We start from the raw sequence: 22,971 nt of genomic DNA, 5'->3' as shown, positions 1-22,971 counted from the left end.
ATTAAGGAAAAGAATAGAAGAAACACACAAAAATGGAAAAATATTTCATGTTCATGCATTGGAAGAATTGACATAATCAAAATGTCCACACAACCCAAAGCACTTTATAGTTTCAATGTGATCTCAATGAAGACACTAATGATGTTCTTTTCGGATCTAGAAAAAATGATCCTAATAGCATATGGAAACACAAGGGACTCCGAATAGCAAAATCAATCTTAAATAATAAAAATAAAACTGGAGTGTCACAATATCATATTTCAAGACATACCACAGGGCTGTTATAATCAAAACAGCCTGGTAGTGGCATAAAAATAGACATGTGGATCAATGGAACAGATTAGAGATCCCAGGAACTAATCCACACTTCTATAGCCAGCTAACCTTTGAAAATGAGATAAAATTGCTCCCTGGAGATAGGACAGAATCTGCAATAAATGATGTTGGGAACACTGGATCTCTGCATGCAGAAGTGTTATACAAGACTCCTGACTGGTGCCCTATATAAAATCAACTTGCCATGCATGGAAGATTCAAATTCAACACGGAAAACATCAAAATACTGGAGGAAAATACCAGGAGAACACTGCAAGACAGTTTCCTAAATGGGGTAAGACCCCAAAGACACAGGCAGTGAAGGCAAAAATAGACAGATGGGAGAACATCAACTCAAGCAGCTTTTACACAGCAAAAGAAACACAACAAAGTAAAGAAACAACTAGCAGAATGCGAGAATATGTGCAAACTATACATCTGATACAGCATTAATACCCAAATAAATATAAGAGGCTTAAGAAACTCAACAGCAACAAAACACATCAGCTAAGGATATAAGCAGGCATTTTTCAAAGGATAAAACACAAGTCATGTTTCATTTTTAAAGTACCGATTATTGATAGAACTACCTCAGTTTTACTCTGATTTACTCTCTTCATGGTATAATTTTCTTTCATTTTACTTTCAACTTTGCCCTTATGTTTAATGTTTGTCTTTTGTAAAAAGTATATACACACATTTATTGCTTTTTCAAAAACATCCACCTAGGCAATCTTTTAGTTATACAATTAGTTCGTTTAAAAATAAAGCCATTGTGGCATAATTGTGTTTAAATGCATCACCTTATTATTTGTTCCATTTATCCCATTTGTTCTACGTTTCCTTTCTCTTCATTTTATCCCACATTTGAATTAACCATATATTTTATTTCTTACCATGTCCCTTCTAATGAGTAAGGTAAATAATATGACTATATATCCATGCACACACACACACACACACACACACACACACACACCACAGTTGTTTGTTTAGAGATTTTTCTAAATATTACAACATGCAACCTTGATTTCTTGATTTAATAAGGCAGTAAACGTTAGCGCTATTGTCACTTCCACATAATTCTTAGAGATCACCTTAATTCCAATGATTCTTCCAATGTTTGTGCAACTGCTCCTCTTCTAAGCTTGCATTTATCTAAATTAAGACAACTTCTCACCTTTCATAACAATGATTTTAAGAAGACACCAGAGAGGTTATCACATAGATTAGCACACTTATAGAATTTGCTTGTTTTTCTCTTGGTTTCTTTGTTTCTTTCTTTTTTTAAGATTTATTTCTTTTTAATTGAAAGGAAGATTTACAGAGAGGAAGAGTGGAAAAGACCTTTCATCCACTGGTTCACTCCCTTAGTGGCTGCAATGGCCAAAGCTGAGCGGATCCGAAGCCGTGAGCCAGGAGCTTCTTCCGGATCTCCCACACGAGTGCAGGATCCCAAAGCTTTGGGCTGCCCTTGGCTGCTTCTCAGGTCACAAGCAGCGAGCTGGGTGGCAAGTGGAACAGCCAGGACACGAACCAGTGCCCAAAGTGATTCCAGTGGATTTGAAGGCAGGGTTTAGTTTCTAGACTACTGCACGAGGCTTTTTCTCTTGGTTTCCTTTGACCTCTTCTATCTCATCTACTTTATGGAAACCAGAAGTGAGATCTCAATTAGATTTAGAATGAACACCCAGCAACAACACTTAGCAGGTGATGCTTTGTATCTTACATTTTGTCACATCAGGTGTATGATCATGCAGACCTCGTAATATTCTGGTGTGTAACAAATGAGATGACACTCAAAGTGTTCAACAAGATATCCGATTCATCACGGGAAAAGGCAGTTTTTTAAACTTCAGCACAGATTAGATTTGGCACAGAGTAACTTGTGTGGGGCCAGCTTGTACATTTTAGGATGTTTAGAGACATTCTGGCCATTCTCTATTAGGTAACTAAGTACTATCTCATAGTTATGAAATCAAAAACAGCTCAGACAAGGCTAAGTGTCCTTTGGTGGCAATGAGGTGGCGATGGAGATAAGCTTCTTCTCGGAACCACTGATGTACAACCAAAACTAAAGGATTTCTCGATAAACACTTCCCGCATGCTTACTCTCACACCTTGCTCAAGGCAGTAAAGGCTCAATGGGATGTGATTCCCCACCTTAGCACCCTCAGTGTTTTGGGGAGAAACAACCTAGCAATTAGGGAAGTAAACACCAGTGTCACAGGTGTTGTGTTAGGAATAACTGCACGTGGTTACAAGAGCAGGCAATATGGTTTGGTGGGGTTTGAGTGTTTCCCCACAGGTTCGTTTTTTAGAAGCTTGGTCTCAGCATGGCCTTGTTAGTAAGTGATGGCACCTCTAAGAGGGGAGGTCGAGAGTAAGGTGATTGAGTTATGTGAATGTTGCCCCAGGAAGCGATGAACAGTGTTCTTAAGAAGTTAGTTGCTCTCTCAAGATGAAAGTTTAGAAAAACAAGCCTGGGGGTCATGCTACGGTATAGTGGGTAGAGCCGCAGCCTGCAATGCCAGCATTTCATATGGGCAATGGTTGGAAACACAGACATACCAGTTAAAAATGCTATGCTACTAAAGTGTTAATGATCTATAATCACTTTAAAATTCACCATATATGAGTGAAATGATCTTTTTTTTCACTCAATTTTTTATGGCCATTGTCTAAATTCCCACTAAATTAACACCTTTTTACTTTTTGCCTTTTAAACTTATCTGATGAAATATTAAACTTTTTTCCTGTAAGTTTAAAATACATTATTTCAAAAACAAAAAAAAGAGAGAGAAAGGAAGAAGAAAGGAGGGTGGGAGAATGGAAAGGGGATGAGAGTAATGTCATGTTCTTAGAATATCATGTTCCTACAAATCATATTGTATCTGTTCAAAACCAATTAAAATTCAAAAATAAGTAAGTGTTTAAAAATAAAATAAATTTAAAAAGAATAAGTCTGGCCATTCACTATTCTTTGGCTTCTTGATTTGCACATAATTGCTTTAGGCTCTCTGCCCATTGGCTTCCTGTCTCACCATGTGGTCTCTCTCTGGCTGTAACACCAACTACTATGAAATGACACAGCTGTTAGGACCTTCAACAGACCCTAAACTGATACAGGGGGTGGGGGGACACAGTCATCTCTTGAATTTACAATTTCTAAAAGTTAGGTTAAAGAACTTTCTTTTCTTTATAAGTGTTCCTCATCAAGTATTTTATTAAAACAACAGAAAACAGGCAACAAGGAGGAGCATCAAAACGAGGCTGGGGAGGTTGCTTCATGGAGGAACAGAAATGTTTGACATGAGACCAGGACAGACTTCCCTCCCATTCCTAACAAACCCCAAGACATCAAACAAGTGATAACCATTTCTGGAAATGAATCCTACAGAAATGAGCTAATCAGAACATACACATTTTTTTCAGGGTGTATTTCAGAATACGATCTATAAAGATTAATGTGGCACCAAATATACAGGCATTGCATGCTTAAACCAGGAGTGCAAGATAGAGATGACACAACCTGCCACCTACTTCTTCAGTTTCTTAAAAAATATGTTCTATTTTCCCATTCTGTATTGTTCAGTCTGACTGGGCACAAACGACATTATCCAAACTAGATTACACCGGCCAGGATTAGTCCCACTCTCTCTCTCTCTCTCTCTCTCTCCCCTTCTCTCTCTCTCTTTCTCTCTCTGTCTCTCTCCCCTTCATGCTGACTCTGGAAGGCCTTGAGGAGACATGCTTATATAGTTACATGTATTAGTCCAGTTGGCTACATCTCCATTTTCCTTCCTGGCCAAGTACTTCTTTAGCCTAGTTGACACCAATATTAGAGATTGGCCAGCCGTTTACTAAGCATGCCCTTCTACTTTCTTGGTATACAGCTTCACTACATTTCCTAGCTTCCTCTGCAACTCACAGCAACCACCTGACTTTGTTCAAGCTGAACAATATATAGTTCTTCCAAAACTTGACCATGGCAGCCTGCCCTATGTAATCCACCCTATTGCCTCCCCATCCACTGGCGTAACGCAGATAAACATCCTTACACTCACATCAGTACATAAAGACAGCAAGAGGCCCTATCAGGAACACCCAGGGTGGTTTTGCTTGAATAAGAGGTAAATTTCCACTGTGCTAAGTCACTGAGATTTGAGGGTTTATCTGGTACAGCAGCTAGTATTACCCACTGAACACACTAAAGTAGTGAAATAACCAGGTTTATTCTGCAATTGTAATCCTTTCAGCTCCCCAGACATGCATGGTATTTCTGCCTTGCTCACCAAGCCAAAGAAAAGAGCCTGTGGCCAGAGTATTTCCCTGATATTCCCCGGAGTGAAATGGGTATGTGAGAGGCTCTTTGCAGGGCCATTGCTAAAGATCACACTTCATCTGATGTCTGCAACACAGGAGTAGGAAAGGCTGTGGGCTTTGATGTCATACAGATGTGGCTTGGGATCTTGGCTCCCCCTTGACACTTCTTTGGCTTAGCCTCCCTGGGCCTCTGTTTCTCTATCTGCAGAATGAGAGCAATAACACCTCTCAGGAATCTGCTGGGGAGCACAGAACAGATAGCTTGTGAAACACTGGCATCGTTCCTGGAGTGTTCATGGTGCTCAATTAATTCCTTCCCAACAACCATGAAATTAACAAATTGGGAATTTATTTACCCTTCTCATCAGAAGTCTAAGCAAGAGGTGGCCTCTGTACAAAGGACTGTTTATTTATCTTTCTGAGTAAATGTTGATTAGTTCTTTTAGAAGCATCAGGTTCCTTTTAAGTTGATGTTTCCTTTGGTCTAAATAAGAAGGGGAACTAAAATTTTAATAAGCTGAAAAATAAAGTGTAAACAGAGGCAACATTTGTTATTTTTATGGTTTTTTTTTCCCTTACAAGAAATAAATGTCATTTTTTAAACCCATGACAACAGAACATTTGCTGGGATCTGACCCAGAAGAACGATGAAAGAGGAGACAGCTTGCACAGTAGAAAGGGACAAGACGTTTTGCTGGGTGATACCAACGGATAGGAACAGAGGTTCCCCCCTCCCCAGTCACATGTGGCCCTCGATGGAGAACTCCACTGGGTGGCATGTGTAACAAGCTGTCAGGAGGCAGACTGCCTCACCCAAGCCGACCTCTGCAGAGGAGATGTGGCCACAGGTTGACAAAGTGCAGTTCACCTCTAAAAGCTGTCACAAGGCAGGCTGAGATGTCAGGGCAACTAGAACGCAGAGGGAAGCACCAAAGAGGGCCGCCCACCAGCATGACTAAGAGCTCTTAGGGACAATCCCTACTTGGAGGGCAGAAAGCAAATATCCAGATGTTGGGAGCCGCCAAATGTGATTAACTGAGCAAAGGTGAAGCTGTCCACTTAACCATTTAAGCAGCTCCCCATCACAGTGGCCCAAGAGTTTTCTGCAAAAGCATTCATCAACAAATGGAGCTCCCATCCACCTCCCAAACCCACCCCATTCTCTCTGAGTCAGAACTATTACCTATTTTTAAACCACTGGCAATGTATTCTCTCGTGGAAATGTGTGGGCTCTGACACAGGCTCATGCTGCGCAGGAGAGACACAAGTATGCCAAGGACTGCACCCAATCACCCACAAGAGTGAGCCAGAGGAATCTTGGAAGAAGGGAGGGTCTGAAAAGGTAGCTTGTTCTCCGTGCAGAGGACTGAGGAGTATCTGATGCTGGCTCCCATGATAGGGGAACTGCAGGCTGGCCTCCTCGGTGAGAGGCACTGGCCAAGGCTTGGGTGGAAATCAGCCCATGGACAGATACCCAGACAGAATTGAAGCCTGAAAACAAGAAAAACAAACCCCAGATGCAGACCCTCCCATCTCTGCGAGGAAAGGACTTTAAGTGGATCTCAGTATCTTTAATATGCCTCTAATGCATTTTAAATACAATAGCACGCATTTTATTAAACACTGGGAATGGTTTACAGAACAAGGTCAGAAGGCCAGTTTTCCGAAAAACAAATAAATAAATAACAAGAACAGCCAGATAAAGGAGAGTGTAGTGTGTTGTACTCACAGTCGCTCCAGCTGCTTTAGATCCTGGAAGGCGCCTCTCTCAATGACGCTGACCTGGTTGTCTTCCAGATGCCTGGAATCAAAAAGGCAGCAGAGGTCAAGGACAAGGCCTGGGGCCATGCCTTCATGGGCACAGGCACTCAAGCCCTTCCATAACCCTCTGGGACAGTCCAACTGGGATTAGTCTGATGGGACAAGATAGCTGGTATGCCAGCTTGGTGCTACGGTAACGAGGGTTTCCATGCCTGCACACTTCTACCTGACAGATTGGTTTCCAAGCCTCTATTTTAAGAATGTTCACAGCAAATGTCCCCTCAAGCACTGCAAGGAATTGCAGAGAAAAGGAAGAGGTAAATCTGCTCTTATAAAAGCCAGACACATACATTCCGCATCTTTTCCACAGGACTTGCTCCTCCAAAGATTCAAACATACTCCAGGGAAAAACACCTTCCAACGCCAGTGTAACAGGTGAAGGAAGCGACTGTGAAAACAACTGGCTGTGGCTAAGAAAACTGAGCCTGGTCCCAACAACTCCCCTCAACCATGGCCTTGCCAATCTCAAACTCATGATAATGGTTACCGAAGCTCTATCTTCCTACTGCCATTACCCCATCACCCCATTACCCCCAGAGTGCCAAGGGAAGCAGCTGACTTAAAATCCTAAACACTCTGTTGGAGTGAGTTTGATTCAAGTGTGTGGTACATTTGAAGAACTGAGCACACAATGAAGCATTTGTTTCTTTAAATTAGGAAAGCAAAATGGCAGCTGAAAATATGGACTAACTGAAGAGTAAGAAATGAAGGCAATGAAGCTGCCAGGGCTTCCATTTGGGGGTGGACAGTGAGCTGAGAGATGCAGATTGCCGATGCTGGGCAAATGAGACTTACAGGGGATACAGTGGCATTGGAAGGGTGTTTGTTGGGAACGCCATAGATCCTTCTGGATTAGCTGGGGGAGGCAGCCTTGGGCACCCGAGGATGGCATGGAGAGAGGAGTGTGCTTCTCCATCTCAAAGGAACCCTTGCAGGAAAGCCCTCTCTGAGACATCTCATAGCCTGCTGTATTCTCAGGCTCCATACTTGGCTGTGGTGTTCAATTTCCAACTCCATTTCCCCCACTATGCCTAAAGAACAAGAATGCAGAACTCCACTCATCATCAGTGTCCCCCACCGCACCCTAAAACAGTGGCTACTCCCAGCAACCATGTAATCAACTGCTTATTGAACAAAGAAAAAAAGGACTGATGCCTTTGGTCATAGCATATGGTGATTTTATATCAAGGAAAGGGTCATTTTAGTACTGCTGAAGTTTTAACCAAAGAGAATGATGGGGTGTTTGGTGTGGGTTCAATAATTTTCATGAATTTGTTGCAAACAATTAAAAATTAGGTTTTTTTCCCCTCTTTCTCTTCCTCTCCTCCACCTTCATATCTTTTTCACACATACATTTACCCACCAGGCTAGTTTTTAAAAAATCTATTTTTGGGCCTGGTCTGGTTGCTAAATCCTTGCCTTGCAACCTCTGAGATCCCATATGGGTGCCGGTTCATGTCCCACTGCTCCACTTCCCATCCAGCTCCTTGCTTGTGACCTGGGAAAGCAGCAGAGGATAGCCCAAAGCCTTGGGACCCTGCACCCACATGGGAGACTGAAAGAGGCTTGAGGCTTCTGGCTCCTGGCTTTGGCTTTGGAGCCTCTTGGGGAATGAACCAGCAGACAGAAGGTCTTTCTATGTTTCCTTCTCTCTGTAAATCTGCCTTTCCAATAAAAATAATAGTTTTAAAAAAAATTCATCATCATGTTTCCAAATACCAACTGTCCAGAACTGAGCAAGTGGGCCAGGCGGCAGACTGCAGTCCTCAACCCTTATTTTCTTATGAATGCTCTTTTTGTCTCTGCACTGACGTGTTGCAGGTTCCCCTCTTAACCAACATGGAAATGACTGATCAGGGAGGTTAATAGGTTTGCCCAAGGGAAGATCATTTGTTTATAGTCACACAGCTACCAAAGATGAACCCCTATCTCCCAGTCTGGTGTCCTTTTCAGATTTTGTGCAGAATCCTTGTCCTGATTTTCTCCCTGGTTGATGGGCTGATATGGGCTGGCACTCAACTCTTTGACCCACCCCCCTATCGGTAACTCTTTTGGAAGACAAAGAACAATGTATGAAGCCAAAAATGGAATAACGTAAGCACATGAGCCAGCCCAGAATCTCCAGTACAATTAGATGATGAATAAGCATTTCTTGCCTTCCTTTCCTATCTTGCTATACTGTATAGCAAGGAGGGCCTTGCAATGCTAGCTGGCTCAATGAGCACATTTTACTGAACAGAATACCAGCTCAATACTCATGGCTAGGAGGTTGTTCAGTTACGCGTTTTACTGTCAATCAGTGAATGAACCAATCAATCATCCACAGAATTCACAGAACCTACTCTAGGTAGTTGTGTGTCTCATTCCTTCTGGGTTGCCGAGGAGCCCAACTGCAACCTCCCACAATGAGTCTTTTGTTTCTATACTAATCTCACACTACTAGCCTCATTCAGAAAAGGCAGAGGGAATGCAATTGATTTAAAGGAGACATGTACCCCTTCTTTCATTGTTTTCATCATGAAGCTTTGGGACCACATGCTTCCTACATGGTTCAATCAACAGATGTCACTTGTAGATCAGAGGATGCAAGGAAAGTACAGTGAGGCTCTACGTTCCCTTCGTTCCCTGTCAAATCAATTCAGGCTGACTGTCGTCCAACCTAACACCACCGGTACTATGAGGCTGGGCTCAGCTAACTACTTGGTTCCACAGCTCCTTGTGAGCCCGGGGCAGGTGGGTGGGGGCAGTAGTAGGCAGTGGCGACTCTATCGTTACTACCCTTGGAATCTACAGTACCTTTTCTGGGTTGCTTCTACTTCAGTCCATCTATTTTAGATTTTTTTTATTTACCTATAATCACTGGATCTTTCCAGTTGGGACCCTCACTGACAAGGTATCAAGGACCCCTTTGTCTTCCTAAATCCATCAGAGTCCAACCGAGAACCTGGCACTTCAAAAACTGCTCAATAAATCAATATCTGACAAATAGAATAATCTATGAAAGAACAAGCTATCAACTTCCCATCCTGACTTGAAGTTTATGAGGCAAACCAAGAGTGCACCCAATAGCCATTGGCATTACGCTCCTTTCAGTGAGCAAACACAGCAGGACAGACCATCTTGGAAGGGCTAGATACCCAGAAGGGCTGTCCTTGGTTGGCATCTGTTTGGAGTTAGAGGGACACAGACTGTGTTCATTTTCAACTCTCTTAGCATTGTTATTTTCTTAGTTTTAGCACTGGATCAGAATCGGAAATTGCCCCATGTGATGATGGCTTGGGTGGAGTTTAACTCTTTTTTTTTTTATTAACCCGTCTTGGGATAAAGCTGGATCCCACATTTGTAAGCATAGCAGAGTTCTTAAACAGATGATTAAGAAAGGGAATATAAGTGATACCACCAGAAGAGATTTTTTTTTTTACATATACTCCCACCCGGCGGGAGAAAGAACTATCACAGACAATTCTCAAATCTCCTTGCATGCCTTTGCTTGGGGAAAATTGCCCTGTATAAGACTGAAGCTCCTCACTCCCCATTTTACCTGTTGTCACCCATTTACCAGCACTACATTAGCAGCTCTGCATGGAAATGGATGGCAAGCTCAAATTATTCAAGATGAGAGCATCTTTCTTCGCTTCACTCTAAATTGTAAATAAGAAACAGATACAGGAATGTGCCAAGGTGCGATGAAAGCTTTTGAGAAAAGATAGTTGTCTAGGTTACTCAGCTAAAAAGAATAGATCGAGGGGAAATATGGTTTAAAATGTCTGGATATTTTATTGGTGTTAGTTAGAAAGCATTTTAGTTTTCCACCTAGCAGATGCTGTCTTGGTAATAAAAGGCCACTTAAATGGGATTGTCTCTGAGTTGATAAGAAAGATAATGAAACCGGTATATTCACGAAGCCTATAAAGGGTGGGTATGAGCCTTTTTGGCATCACTTATCAAAATAAGAAGAATGTACCAATTAACTGGAAAGATCAACTGGAGTCAAAAGAATGCTGTCGACCATCCAGAAGATATTAATACAAACTTCCGTGACTATTTTAAACTTTCTATTTGCAGAGAGCAGATATTGAAAGTGGAATTTTTATTAGTCTTCCTGCCATAACAGTAAAAAAAATCAAAAGGTTATTTTTGAGTTGGTTAGAAAATGAGGCATTTGCTGAGACTTCTGTCTGTAAGAAAAAAATTCTCTCTTGGAGGCAGGGCAAAGGCATGGAGAAAACAGAGAAGCTTAGTAAATCTTTGGTTCTTTCTTTTTGTCACCTAGCAAATGACATGCAATCAGGAATTGCTGCCTTTGTCTCTTTAATAAAAATCAAACACATAACCATGGAATTCTCTCAATCTTGATTCTGATGCTCCACACTTCTTCTCAGAGCTGCCAGTCACTTGACAGACAAATGGTTCTTTGGGACCAAAGAAAGGCTTGGCACAGGGCGGGCCTTGCCTCCAAAGATGGTGAAAGGAATGCCCAAGAACTCACTGGTGGAGGGAGGGAATACCTGCTACTGGAGCGCCTGCATTCACATCCTCACATCCCCAGGCACTGGGGTTCAGGGAAGCCCAGCACATCAGGGCTGCATTAATAAGGTAGGTAGACTGCTAGCATCTTGAAGTCCTAAGCTTTTTATAACGCAAAGGCAGAACCACTCAAATCAAAAGCACTCAGTCTGGGTTTCAACTCCAATGCCTTCAGTTACCTGCTATGTGAAACTGGGAAGATTGAACCCATCTTTGGTCTATTTTTTCAAAAAGTGTTCACAATAATGTCTGCCTCCTAGACTATTACTAGATAGTGGCATTTGAACATCAGTTCTCATAGCACCATTACTACCAATAATTCTCAACCAAGAAAACAATGTGATAAAAGTAGTGCTTCACAAAGAGGAGCGGAAATAATCAAAGACTGCGTGTGAACGTGAACATGTGAAAGTCATAAAGCGTTGTATGTAACGGTGAGAGTTGAAAAGACATCTCACCATTCACCAGATAAGAAGAAAACTGAGAATCAAAGAGGTACAGGGATTTGCCCACGGCTGCAAGCAGCTAATTCTCAATCAGAACCACACCCTATGCTTCCTCACACTGTACATGACTCTTCGTAAAAAGAAGGAGGCAACTTCAGGTATGGAGGCTTTAGTTGCTGCCTCCAGGAACAAGTTTCCAGCAAGATTCCATGACACAAATAATACCATAGCAGTGGCTGAACAGTCCAGCTTGCCCGCCAGGTCTGCGACCACATTGCTGCATTACAAAGAAGAAAAGAGGATCTAATTGCTCTTCCCTTACGCCTCTGAATGTTTTCGACTTCCCAACGGACAAGCTCTTGGGACACTTCTGACCACTCACAGGTTCACAATTCAGCACTGAAACCTGATACCCATGGGCCCTCTAGTCCATCAATGCCCATCTCACATCTTGCTACCTGTCTGCACAGCTGTTGGTTTTCAGCATGGGCTCCGACCCTGTCTTGCTCTCATGCTCTCTCTCCTTCTTGCTCTCTTCTCCATTAAGTAACAAGACAAATAACTTTTGTCCTGATTGTTCTTTTAAGGTTGCAGGCTGGAGAAGAAATTATCATCTCTAAAGAAGGGAAGCATGGTTAGTCAACCTGACCTGGCTGTCAGCCTAGAAGCTGGGCACGTTGATTTATGTGCCTCTGGCCTTCTGTTTTCCCCGTCACTGGAACTGAGCTCTTCCACCCATCTAGCTCAGCCAGTGACCTCTGGACACAGAAAGTGATGCCTGAGGGCAGGAGATACACTAAGGAAGGGTTTTCTGCAGTGGAGTGGTTAAAGTCTATTGCCCAGGGCTTTGGAGTATTACATCAGGACAAGGGGGAATTTCTGTACCACGGGAGAGCTGACCATGAACACACACTGGAAAGCCACCTGCTACTTACAAGACGCGGAGGTTCTTCAGTCCAGCAAAGTCCGTCTTGGTGATCCTGGTTATATTATTTCGGTCCAGGTCACTGCAATGGAGAACAGATTTAGGTCAGAGTTTTGCAGATTAAACGTATGGTTTATTCAACCCAGACTGTCTTGGACTAGAGGGATGTTGCTTGTCAAGGAGAAGGCAATTCCGATGATTAATGATATCCCTGGGGCATGCCCAGCTCACCATAAGGATAGTGTATGGAATAAGCCATTCATTATACATGTAGAAGAGCTCTGTCATATATAATTCCCTGGCTTCTGTGGTCCCTTCTTCACATAAAAACAAATTGTCTTTGGAAGTTTCTCTTTCCTCAACTCTCAGATCATGTCAAACAAATGAGGTTGACCACTATTTGTAATTCCAGACATTCCAAGGATGGGTACCTTCACCAGGTCAGGCCTGTAACTACCTTCAACCCCTCAGACCAAAACAATTGTTAGAGGAATGTGTACATGACCCAAATCCTCAATAGCTCTCTGCCTATTGGCATTGCTAAGCTTTTGAGGGTTTGCAAGTCATTGTGTCACCACATAATGAACCAGAAGATGAAAAGAAATTGATTTCTGATGTCTTGAGCCACTCATGCCCGAAGCTGCGTAACTGCACTTGGAGAACATACTAGTCAATCTATCCTGTTACCCTTAGAGTTTGTTTTAAACCACTTTCAGCTGAATTTTTCTATCCCACGAAATCAACAGGCTCTGAACTAGCTTTGATGTATAGACACATACCAGCAAACAAGGCAAAATGTGTCAATTTTCCAGCCAGTTTGCAAAGTCCCAGAGGACAAAACTCTTATCTCATTTAACTATTCAGACCAACACAGTAGAGTATGTGCCTGGTACATAGAAGGGATAACATTGCTAACTTAGCACATTATTTAGGTAAAGGGAGATGCATAAATCATGCTGGCCTCAACTTTTAAGCTTAACCTCCTTAACACAGCCCCTAAGAGGAGAATTTCCCATAGATGAACTGAGAACCTTAAGGTGCTGTATTGATGTCAGGACAGAGGGACACCAAGGAAGGTGGAAAACCAGAGCTAGGATCAACTGAAGTTAGGAATAAACCTAGAAACAACTGTATAAGTATTCTATGTTCATTAAAATTTTCTTTGACTACAGACTAAAAAATTGGGACCATGAGTAGTATTCTGTGTATTTAATCATAGCTGTTGCACGATTCATCCTTACATAAGATATTTTCCTCCCGAGACATTTTTTTCGAAGTTTTGGCCTTTGGAGTGTCCAAAAAGCCTGTGTCCGTTGACTTCACTTCCCTGCCTAGCACGTATCTACCTAGAGGTCACTAACCCAATAATGATTTCCAGTCAAATGGTTGATACCTCTTTGGTTTCTCTTCCCAGTGCCTAAGCAGGTCACCCTCTATTTCTCACTTACAAATTAGAAAGTTGGACAAGGTGACCAGGGAAACAACTCTGAATCTAGCAGTGTGGACTGAGCAAATACCCAGTTTGAGGATGCACTACCTTCCTGATATCTTAAATACGGGAAAAAAAAAAATCAAGTGAGACCCTGAGTAATCTCAACGGATTCCATCTTCCTCTCTCATCTAATTGCCCACTACCCAAGATAGCTGTCCAAGGTATTCCTTGCCTGAACTGTGATGGAGAAACGTGGCACTTAGACTGAGTGGAACACTGGTACAGTATAAATGAGAGCTATACAGCGGAGGAAGGGTGACCCGGGCAACAATGAGGAATGAGCAGAAAGACAGACTGGTATCTGTGTTATCTCCTCATCACTACCACATTCTTTTCACCTCTGCCTGAACTGGGATGGATACAGGGAACCCTGTCGGTGTTGAATATGACAGTGCAACTAAGGGCTTCGTTACCAGGGCACAGCATGGGATCCCGGTGGCTTATACTCATGGCAGAGGCACTAATATCTTCAATTAATATTTATTATGTAAAGGGGTACACAATGTGATGGCACAATGCTATGGACTTGGCAAGGAAGGCAAATATATTGTGACATTGCTCCAGACACAGAACTTACAAGGTGAGCGGTCCTGAATTGGAACACCTGCTCTGTCACCTGTGAGTAACCAGAGGGCAGCCACTTTGTTTCTGAGGGTCTCTCTTCATGTACAAAGGGTATACAGAGGGTGAAGATACAGCATTTCTACAGTGATTCTTATCACTCCATCTCAGCAGCTGCGATGACTATGACTACTGAATGCCATCTCCCTGCTCCCTTTCTGCAGTGCCACCAGCTCACCAATACACCATCACTGCCCAATCCTACCACCTGGTGCCTGCAGATGAATCTTGGGGTTCCCACTCTATATAATTTCTATTGGAAAGTCAGATTTACAGAGAGAAGGAGAGACAGAGAGGAAGATCTTGCATCCACTGGTTCAATCCCCAAGTGGTTGCAATGGTCAGAGCTGAGCCGATCCGAAGTCAGGAGTCAGGAGTCTCTTCTGGGTCTCCCATGTGGATACAGGGTCTCCAGACTTTGGGCCATCCTCCACTGCATTCCCAGGCCACAAGCACAGAGCTAGATGAGAAGTGGAGCAGCCAGGATATGAACTGGCCCCCATATGGGATCCTGCAAGGTGAGGACTTTAACCACCAGGGTACTGCATCAGGCCCCTCTTGCAGCATGTCTATGGCCTCTACTTCCATAGTATCAAACGTAGTAAGCTCCCCAGCCTTCATGTCTGCCCACACCCCAACTCACACACTATCAGGGGAAGGCCAAAATGCACATGGACTTTGAAGCGACATGGGTCCAATTCTCACACTTAGTGCCAACCGTGTGTGTTGGAGCAACTTACTTGGCTTTTCTCAACTGCTAGGATTCCTAATGTTCTCTTCCACACAGAATGAGGGATGACAAAAAGCACAAATCCTGCATTTCCAATTGGCTGGCAGAAGGCAGAAATGAACATCATCGATGCTGCCTCTCAGTTGGAATCAGGAGCCAGAGCTAGGAACTGAAGCCAGGTACCCCAACATGAAACGCAGGTATTGTAGACTCAGATATACTCAAGAAATGACTCCAGATGCACTGATTTTCTGAGAATATTTGCTTTAGCAACTTGTAAGAGGTTCTAACAAAACTCATAGAAAATATATGCTATAAAAAAATAAACACAGCTTTCAAAAATGTTTGTATCAAAATTATCTGATCTTTTTATTCCATTTTTTCCCCACAAACTGTCATCCCCTCATGTATGAACCAATGTGATATTTTCACTTTGGTAGATTTTTACCTCTTTTTTCTCCTTTGCAATAGTTCTGAAAGACATGTATTACTCTCTTACTGTAACAAATCAAATATACCATAGATCAGCATTCGAAAAACCTAATATCTACTGAGAAGCCAGTATGTGCCAGGCACTGCCCTAAGGGCTATATTTTTTTCTCAATTCCAAACAGCAATCACTTATGATAAGTATTAGTAATACCTTGGTGAGGCTTGATCTGCATCCCAGTTTAAAAGATTTTTACAAATAGAAGAAATTATCTTGACATCACATACTGAACATGGCAAGATTGGGACTTGAACTCATTTTTTCAGAATGCAGGGATGTGTGTATTTTTGTTCTTGACTTGTTTTATTTTTATTTGAGAGACAAAGACAGACATGGAGAGAGATAAAGGGACATACAAAGAGCCTCTATCTACTGGTTTACTTCCCAGAATGCCTGTAACATGGAAAAGGACTGGACAGGGGCCAGTGTCAGAAGCCAGGAACTTAATCCAGGTCTCCCACATGGATGGCAGGAATCCAATCACTCGAGCCAGAAAGGTCAAGTCAAGAGCCAGAATCAGGTATAAAACTCAGACATCCCAATATGAACTTCTTAACCATTAGAGCCAATACCTCCTCCCTGAGGTCACGCTTTTAATCATCGTATCACACTACCCGTGTACCATCTTAAGTCTAGGTATTTACTACTGCATCAGATAATCTATTGAGTGAAAAAAAAGAATACATAAAATGAATTCACAAATAAACAAACAGAACAGTACAAAAAAAATCCTTAAACCCATGCCTTGGGGAAGAAATGAAAGCATTCTCCTTATGGCTTTGCTGCTCTCGACTGCTGCCAAGATGGCACATTTCCCACCCTGTCACCCAGCGAGGTCCGAAGCAGCGGGAGTGTGCAGCCCCACTGCAAACACAAGGGAGGAAGCGCTCTCTTGCTTTGTCCATGCCTGGTTTCCACCACGCCGCTCATCGTCTCCAGTGTTGCCTCCATAAACAGGCATCACCATGGTAATCCTCAGCATTATTTTCCTCCATCCCAATCAGTGAATCATAAGCCAGTGCTGAGACTTGCCGCTTTGTGGTATTTTCACATCTGTTTAACACCTTGGGTAGGGCAGGGAGGAAGAAGAATTCAGAACAACATTGGATATGATGAAAAAAATATGAAAAGAAAAAGACATTTTCTAGGTCAAGCCACTGCCCTTATCTTGGCACATAAATTCACATCCTTCTTTGAATTCATTTTGAAGCATTCCTGTAAATATTTCTTTGTACACTGTTACAGCTGGAAAGAAGGAATAAAACTGATGTGCAGTGAAACAGCATGAAGGGGAGAAAAGGCCTCTGCTTTATGCCCAGATGATGTAGATTTGAATCTGTGTTTCCTTGCTCCTCATCTGTGTGGCCTTGAAAAAAGACACTTCACTTAACTAAGCCCTAGATGTTTCTATGACTCTTACAAAATGCAACCTAAAATGCCAGCTATGAAAGGCTTAAGCTTGATAGGTAAAGTGTGTGAGGAAGGACTTTCTGAACAGCATTTAGAAGGGTCAAAAATTTGCAAGAAGTGTATGCAATAGTATGGATTAGAATGGCTGTGTTGGTAAAACTATACAGATGGTTTAGTCCCATCTTAGGATGACCTGATTAAAAAGTTTTTGTCTTTATGATTGTATATTTAACTTTTGGTACAATATTCAATGAGTACATGAGATATGCAATGCCTTGCTATTAAATTAAGCTTTGTGTTAGCTGATTTTGTCCAACTGTCAGCCGATGCAAGTGCTGTGATCACATTTAAGTAGGCCAGGCTCAGCCTGTTATGAATACTTAAGGTATGTTCAACATTTTCAACTTAATGGAGGTGAATGTAGCCTTATCTTAAGTCAAGAAGCATCTGTAAGTAGTGAGAGAACACAGTTGGTAGAGACCAGACTTTTAGGACCACCTGTTCTTGTACAACAAAAAGAAAGTTATGACTTCTGCATTTTAGGGAAAAAGATAAGTTCTCCATTCTCCACATAAAATGAATTTGTATGGGTTACCAGGAAATGTAGCAGTTCCCTACCCTAGATGTGTACAAGTAGAGTAGAGATTAGCAATTAACTCATGTTGTACCTGATATCTACTGGGTGTTTCTGGTGGACAGGAGGCTGGATGACATGACCTGTAAACTTCTGTTCATGTTGAGGTCTCTATCTCTCATATTTTGGGAGCCCATAACCAGGTGGATAAAAATAAACAAATAAAAGAACATGGCGTGGTCCTGGCCCTACAAGAATTTGGAGTCTCGCCAAGGAGATGGACTAAGATCCATGAGATTCTGAGAGGAAAATGTAAGAATATACAAATCAAATAAGAGGTGAAGTTTAACTTCCACTGGGAAAGGGCAGGGCCATGGCAGAGTTAACAGCAGGAACACAGAAAGAAGATCTCCTGGAAGAGATGGGGGAACAAATGCATGGTAATGGTAAGGAGACAGCAGGGGTGGTGGGAATTAGAGCCTGAAGGGATTGCCAACAAGGCAGGAAGCACATGAACCAGGCTGCAGATGGCAAGAGGCTCCCACATTCAAGAATCCACAGTATGATAAGGGTAAGAGGAACAGCAATGAAGAAGCCTCATGGCATATCTGACCTTGCCTTTCCCACTAGTAAAGAAAAGTATCCAACCAAAGCAGAACAAGATGCCAAGGGGCTCAGTGTCAGTCATCCTCTCTGCACTCTCAGGGTTAGACCTGAACAGACCACATCATAGGGCTGGCTGCAGTGCTCTCCTTGCTCCCCACTACCCACCAGCAAATCTGCCAGGAGTTGAGACAGAGGGGCAGAGGAAGGCAAGGAGTTCACTCTCCTTGTTTCCTCCCTGGGAGCTTACCCACTGGGAACTTGCCACCAAAGATGTAAGCTTCTCTCACAGACTGTCCATTTGCTGCAGTACAAATGGCATTGCTTCCTCTTGTCTCCTTTCATTTGGACATGGGGGCTCTGCGTGCCACAGCATCCCTGCTAGTTACCTAAACCACATCCCCACTCTTCAAATAAGTATCTTCTGTAAACACCAAACCATTCTTGAACACCCCAGTTTGAGTTTTCCAAGCGCTTTCATGTCCTCACTGATGCATCATTCATTCACTCAAGAACAATGTCTGGACTATTAAATTTCAGGGACTTTAATCAAAGTCAAGGTCCAGCTGTAAACAATACATTCCTGCCCTTAAGGACTCCAGAGTTTAGTGACGTGGAACTAAAGACCCTAGGCTGTGATAAACATTCTATTTGCCATGGACTGGCAAACTTTTCATAAAAGGCTGGATGGAAAATGGTTTGGATCTTGTCAGTCGTATTTTCTATCCCGATTATTGAACTCTATTTTGTAGTGTGAGAGGAAACATGGATGGTACATAAACAAATGGGCATGGTAGTGTGCCAATAAAACTTGATTTACAAAAACAGATGGAAGGCTGGATTTGGACCAGGGGCTTCAGTTTATGGACTTTTGCTTTGTAGCATGCCAGGAGCACAAACAAAAGCTGTGGGAGAGACACAAGAAAGTATGGGGTCAAAGGGATCCAAAGTGGCTTCCAAGAAATGGTGACATTTTAAGGGGACCTCCAGAATGTGTTGGCCATGTTCAAGTTGGGGTGAGAATATGTGAGAGGGAGAAAAACAGGGGCCCAGGTAAAAGTCACAGCATGAATAAACACCCAGAAGCTTTGCTTAAGGATAACCGTTGGGCAGAGAAAGCACACTGCAAAGGAAAGCAGACATCTCTCTCTGTCCTCTCCCTCTGACTTTCTCCTCCTTCCTTCCTCTTTATCACTTGCTCCCTCCCTTCCAAACAGGAAGTACCTACTTTGGACCTGGTATTAGGCTTGTGGCTAAGGATGGAATGTTGAACAATACAGACAGCTGCTTTTAAAGAGCATTTATTCTCTCAGTGAGTGTAGCAGAAAGATTCTAAGGTGGGCTCCAAGATCACTCCCTCCTCTTCTCCATGATTGTGACAGGATCCAGCAACTCACTTCCAACTGATACAAGACAGCAAAGGTGAGGGGATGGTCCCTTTGTGCCAAGCCCCATATATCTGTGAGTTCAAATGTGCTAGGACATCCTTTTTCATGCTCGCTAGAATGAAACAAGCAGCCATGTGGAAATGTTCCACGCAGCAAGGAATTGAGCCCAGCCACAATCCATAACCAAATGGGAACCAACGATGGCTAGCAAGAGGCCAAGGTTCTCTGTCCAAGGGTTAACAAGGCATGGAACTGACAAGCCTGAATGAGGACCCTTCCCCAGCCAAACCTTAAGACCACATCTGGACTGCCATCTTATGAAACCCCATGCAATAGATCCAGATACTGTGAGATGACAAGTGTTTATTGTCTTAAGCCACCATATTGAGATAGGGTAGAAAATGAATACAGTGATGTAAAGGAAAGCACAACTATACAACTGGAAGATGTGGATTTGAACTATAGATGACACTGAGGAAATAACTAGGAAGGATATATACAATGAGACAAAGAGAATGCAGACTGGCTGAGAGGACAAGCAGAAAACGCCTTGTTTAGGACAGTCAGGAGAAACTTCACTTTCTGGGTGACACTGGGTTTGAGACCAAAGGAGAAGAAAGAGGCAGATGCAGGAAGAGGCTGAACAGAGACATCTGCAGGTGCAGGAATAAAATGAAAAGGCTCCAAGGGAAGAAAGCATGTGGAAGGGCTGAGCAACAGAAGGAGGTCCAGGTACCAGCAGCAGAGTATAAGGTGGAACGACAAAGGTAGGCAACACACAGACTGTGGGCCATCCATGGGGCTGACAGCACACCATCAGTGGTCGCAACCATGGAATGGATCAGCTGTAGCCTCTTTCCTCTGATATCAGTCCTGCCCTCTGCAACAGGTGGAAGCCCCCACCCCCTCAAAAGGCCAGCTTCATGCCACAGCTCAACAGGTGGATGGCATCACTGTCCAGAGCTTCCCTCTCCTCATTTTTCCTTCTATGTGGCCACAGTCATTGCTGGACACCTATCAGACACAACAACTGTACCAGGTACTCTACTTCCGCTATTGGCTGGCCTTCAAAGCCCACCACCTCCTTCCCATGTTGAACTGTGTGTCCCCAAAGATATGTAGTTTATGTGATATCCTAACTTCTACAGACCAATGAATGTGATTTTATTTGGAAATAGGGTCTCTGCAGATGGAATCAGATTCAAATGCAAGCACTAGATGGATCCTATGCCAAAAAGTCCGGGGTCCTTCTCAAAACACAGAGAAGCATATAGAACAACCTGATGGCAGAGGTGGAGATGGGAGGGATGCAGCTGCATACCAAGGCACACTGTGGATGCTGGCCACCACCAGACACTAAAATGATGCAAAGAAAGATCTCCCCTGCAGGTTGCAGAGGCAGCTCAGTCCTCCTGCCAGCTCAAGTTCTGATGCTAGTCTGAAAATGCAAAAAGAATCTATGCCTGTTGCACTCAGCTTGTGGAGCTTTATCAAGCCCCGATGTGCCCCATCCAGAGAGCCTCAGCAGCCTCACCTACCCCATACTGGTTTCCCCTCCCCTGAGCCTCTAGATCACTTTGTGTCTGTGCAACTCATGTGGTCTCCCATCACACTTCCTCCCACCTTGTGGGCTGCCGCCTGCTTCCTGTGTGCTTGCTTTGGCTTCCAAAGGACTATGAAGAGTATCTCCCCATACTTCCTCCCAGATACCAGGTCTGAAAGAAGATCCTCTGGATACCCATGGGGAAAAAATGAAGACTGAACTAGTTTTCTTAGGATGTTGAGGCTAAAGGCTTGCAGCTGTTTTTAAACCTTACATACTTTGCTCATCCACATTGTCAACATTTTCTGGAGCAAACATATTACTCCTGTACCTTCCATCTCTCCCTGTCAAAAGCATTAAAAAAAAGTGGTCTGGTTGACGTAAGACTGTCCCCATACACCATGAAAGTAATCAGACACAATTACAACTGCCCAAGACTCTGACGACCTGGCCAAGCCCAAGGTCAATCCTCACCACTTGGTATCTATTTTACTGTCTTTTCTAACGCCATCTACCCACCTGCCCTGATGACAGACTGCAAGCACCATGTATCCAAGACCTAGAGACTCCCCATCCCACCAAGTCACAGGCATCTGCGTTTCCTGGCAGCTCACCCTCCTGGCGCTCTTATCCCATGCCTTACCGCTCCCAAATCACACAACAGGAGGCATTAGTCAATTATTCTCTGATTTTTGCACTTCACTCGCATCTGTTATATAACTGCATACAAGTTTAAAAACACATACACGCATTTGGGAAAGAAAGGACTGAATCTGATTTTAAAAACTGGCTTCACACTACTTCAGTTGTTTGGGAACGGAGCCTCCCTGGGCTAAATTTTGGCTTGGCAACACTCTCGCATATATAATTTTACACCTGCAAAAGCCTGCAGCCAGCTCTGTGCAGACAGCTACCTGCAGGGAAAAGAACGGGCCAGACAGAGGTACTACCTGTATGGCTGGCTGGATGTTGTAGCAGCAAGGGTTCTATGAGGAAGGAGGCATAGGCAAGGGGTCTTTCTCTATCCTCCCAGCAGGAGCAATTCTTGCCAGCATTTTGTTCGGTTCAGCTTCATTCCCCAGCAATAACAGAAACACATGGGCTACAGCTAGCTGCTTGCTAGGGGCAGTACAGAAGAACGTGTGAACCGGTAGCCCACGGGTGAATTCTGGCCTACAGACTTGTTTAGTCTGGCTCTCATTGTGATTTCACATTCGTAAATTAATTGCCAATTTTGGAGCAACTTCGTACGCAAATCTGGAATTCTGGTTTATCTCCAAAAACCAGACAATCGGATAACCCTGGGCCTTTATGGCCACCAAAAGCTGGCGTGAAGAGGCAGTTGGCCTTCTTGAACAAAGCACAGGTGCGTCACCAGCTCTTCTCTCCTCGCAAGGTCATCTGCTTGTTCTTTACAGGCATTTGATTTTGAGATCCCTGTTCCTTGAACGGCATGCCTAAGACTGCTAATCCTGAAATCACATCACCTATACAACCAGATGCCAGTGTGATTATAGGCATGTCACTTAACCCGACCCTGAGCTTCTATGTCCTCAGCTTCATGATGTGGCATATACCAGTCTTTCAGTCCTAGGAAACTGTGAGGATTTAATAGATGATAAAGGGCTTCTAGCCTAGGGCTGATCACGTAGTAACCATTACTCCATTTCAGGAAATAACCGTTGCTGTCAAAGAGTTGATTAATAGGCAGGCAAATTATGGGTACAAATATGAAGTAGAAGTTACTAACAAGACCGAGA

The 22,971-nt window shown here is 43.2% G+C and overlaps 1 protein-coding gene across 2 annotated transcripts in view; it reads right to left on the bottom strand.

Moving 5' to 3' along the window:
- The window catches only part of SLIT3 (slit guidance ligand 3), a 586,046-nt gene that overhangs the window by 526,710 nt on the left and 36,365 nt on the right, over positions 1 to 22,971 (bottom strand). For both annotated transcript variants that reach the window (XM_040983330.1, XM_040983243.1), the window contains exons 2-3: positions 12,371 to 12,442; positions 6,371 to 6,442 (exon numbers count right to left, since the gene is read on the bottom strand). In XM_040983330.1, coding sequence (XP_040839264.1) covers positions 6,371 to 6,442; positions 12,371 to 12,442 — 144 coding nt within the window. The remainder of the gene's footprint in view (positions 1 to 6,370; positions 6,443 to 12,370; positions 12,443 to 22,971) is intronic.

Source organism: Ochotona curzoniae, unplaced genomic scaffold, assembly GCF_017591425.1.
Source record: "Ochotona curzoniae isolate NIBS_2020 unplaced genomic scaffold, NIBS_Ocur_1.0 contig_1, whole genome shotgun sequence".
Lineage (NCBI taxonomy): Eukaryota > Metazoa > Chordata > Mammalia > Lagomorpha > Ochotonidae > Ochotona > Ochotona curzoniae.
The sequence above is the reverse complement of the archived record's forward strand: the minus strand, read 5'-3'. Positions and strand labels throughout refer to the sequence as shown.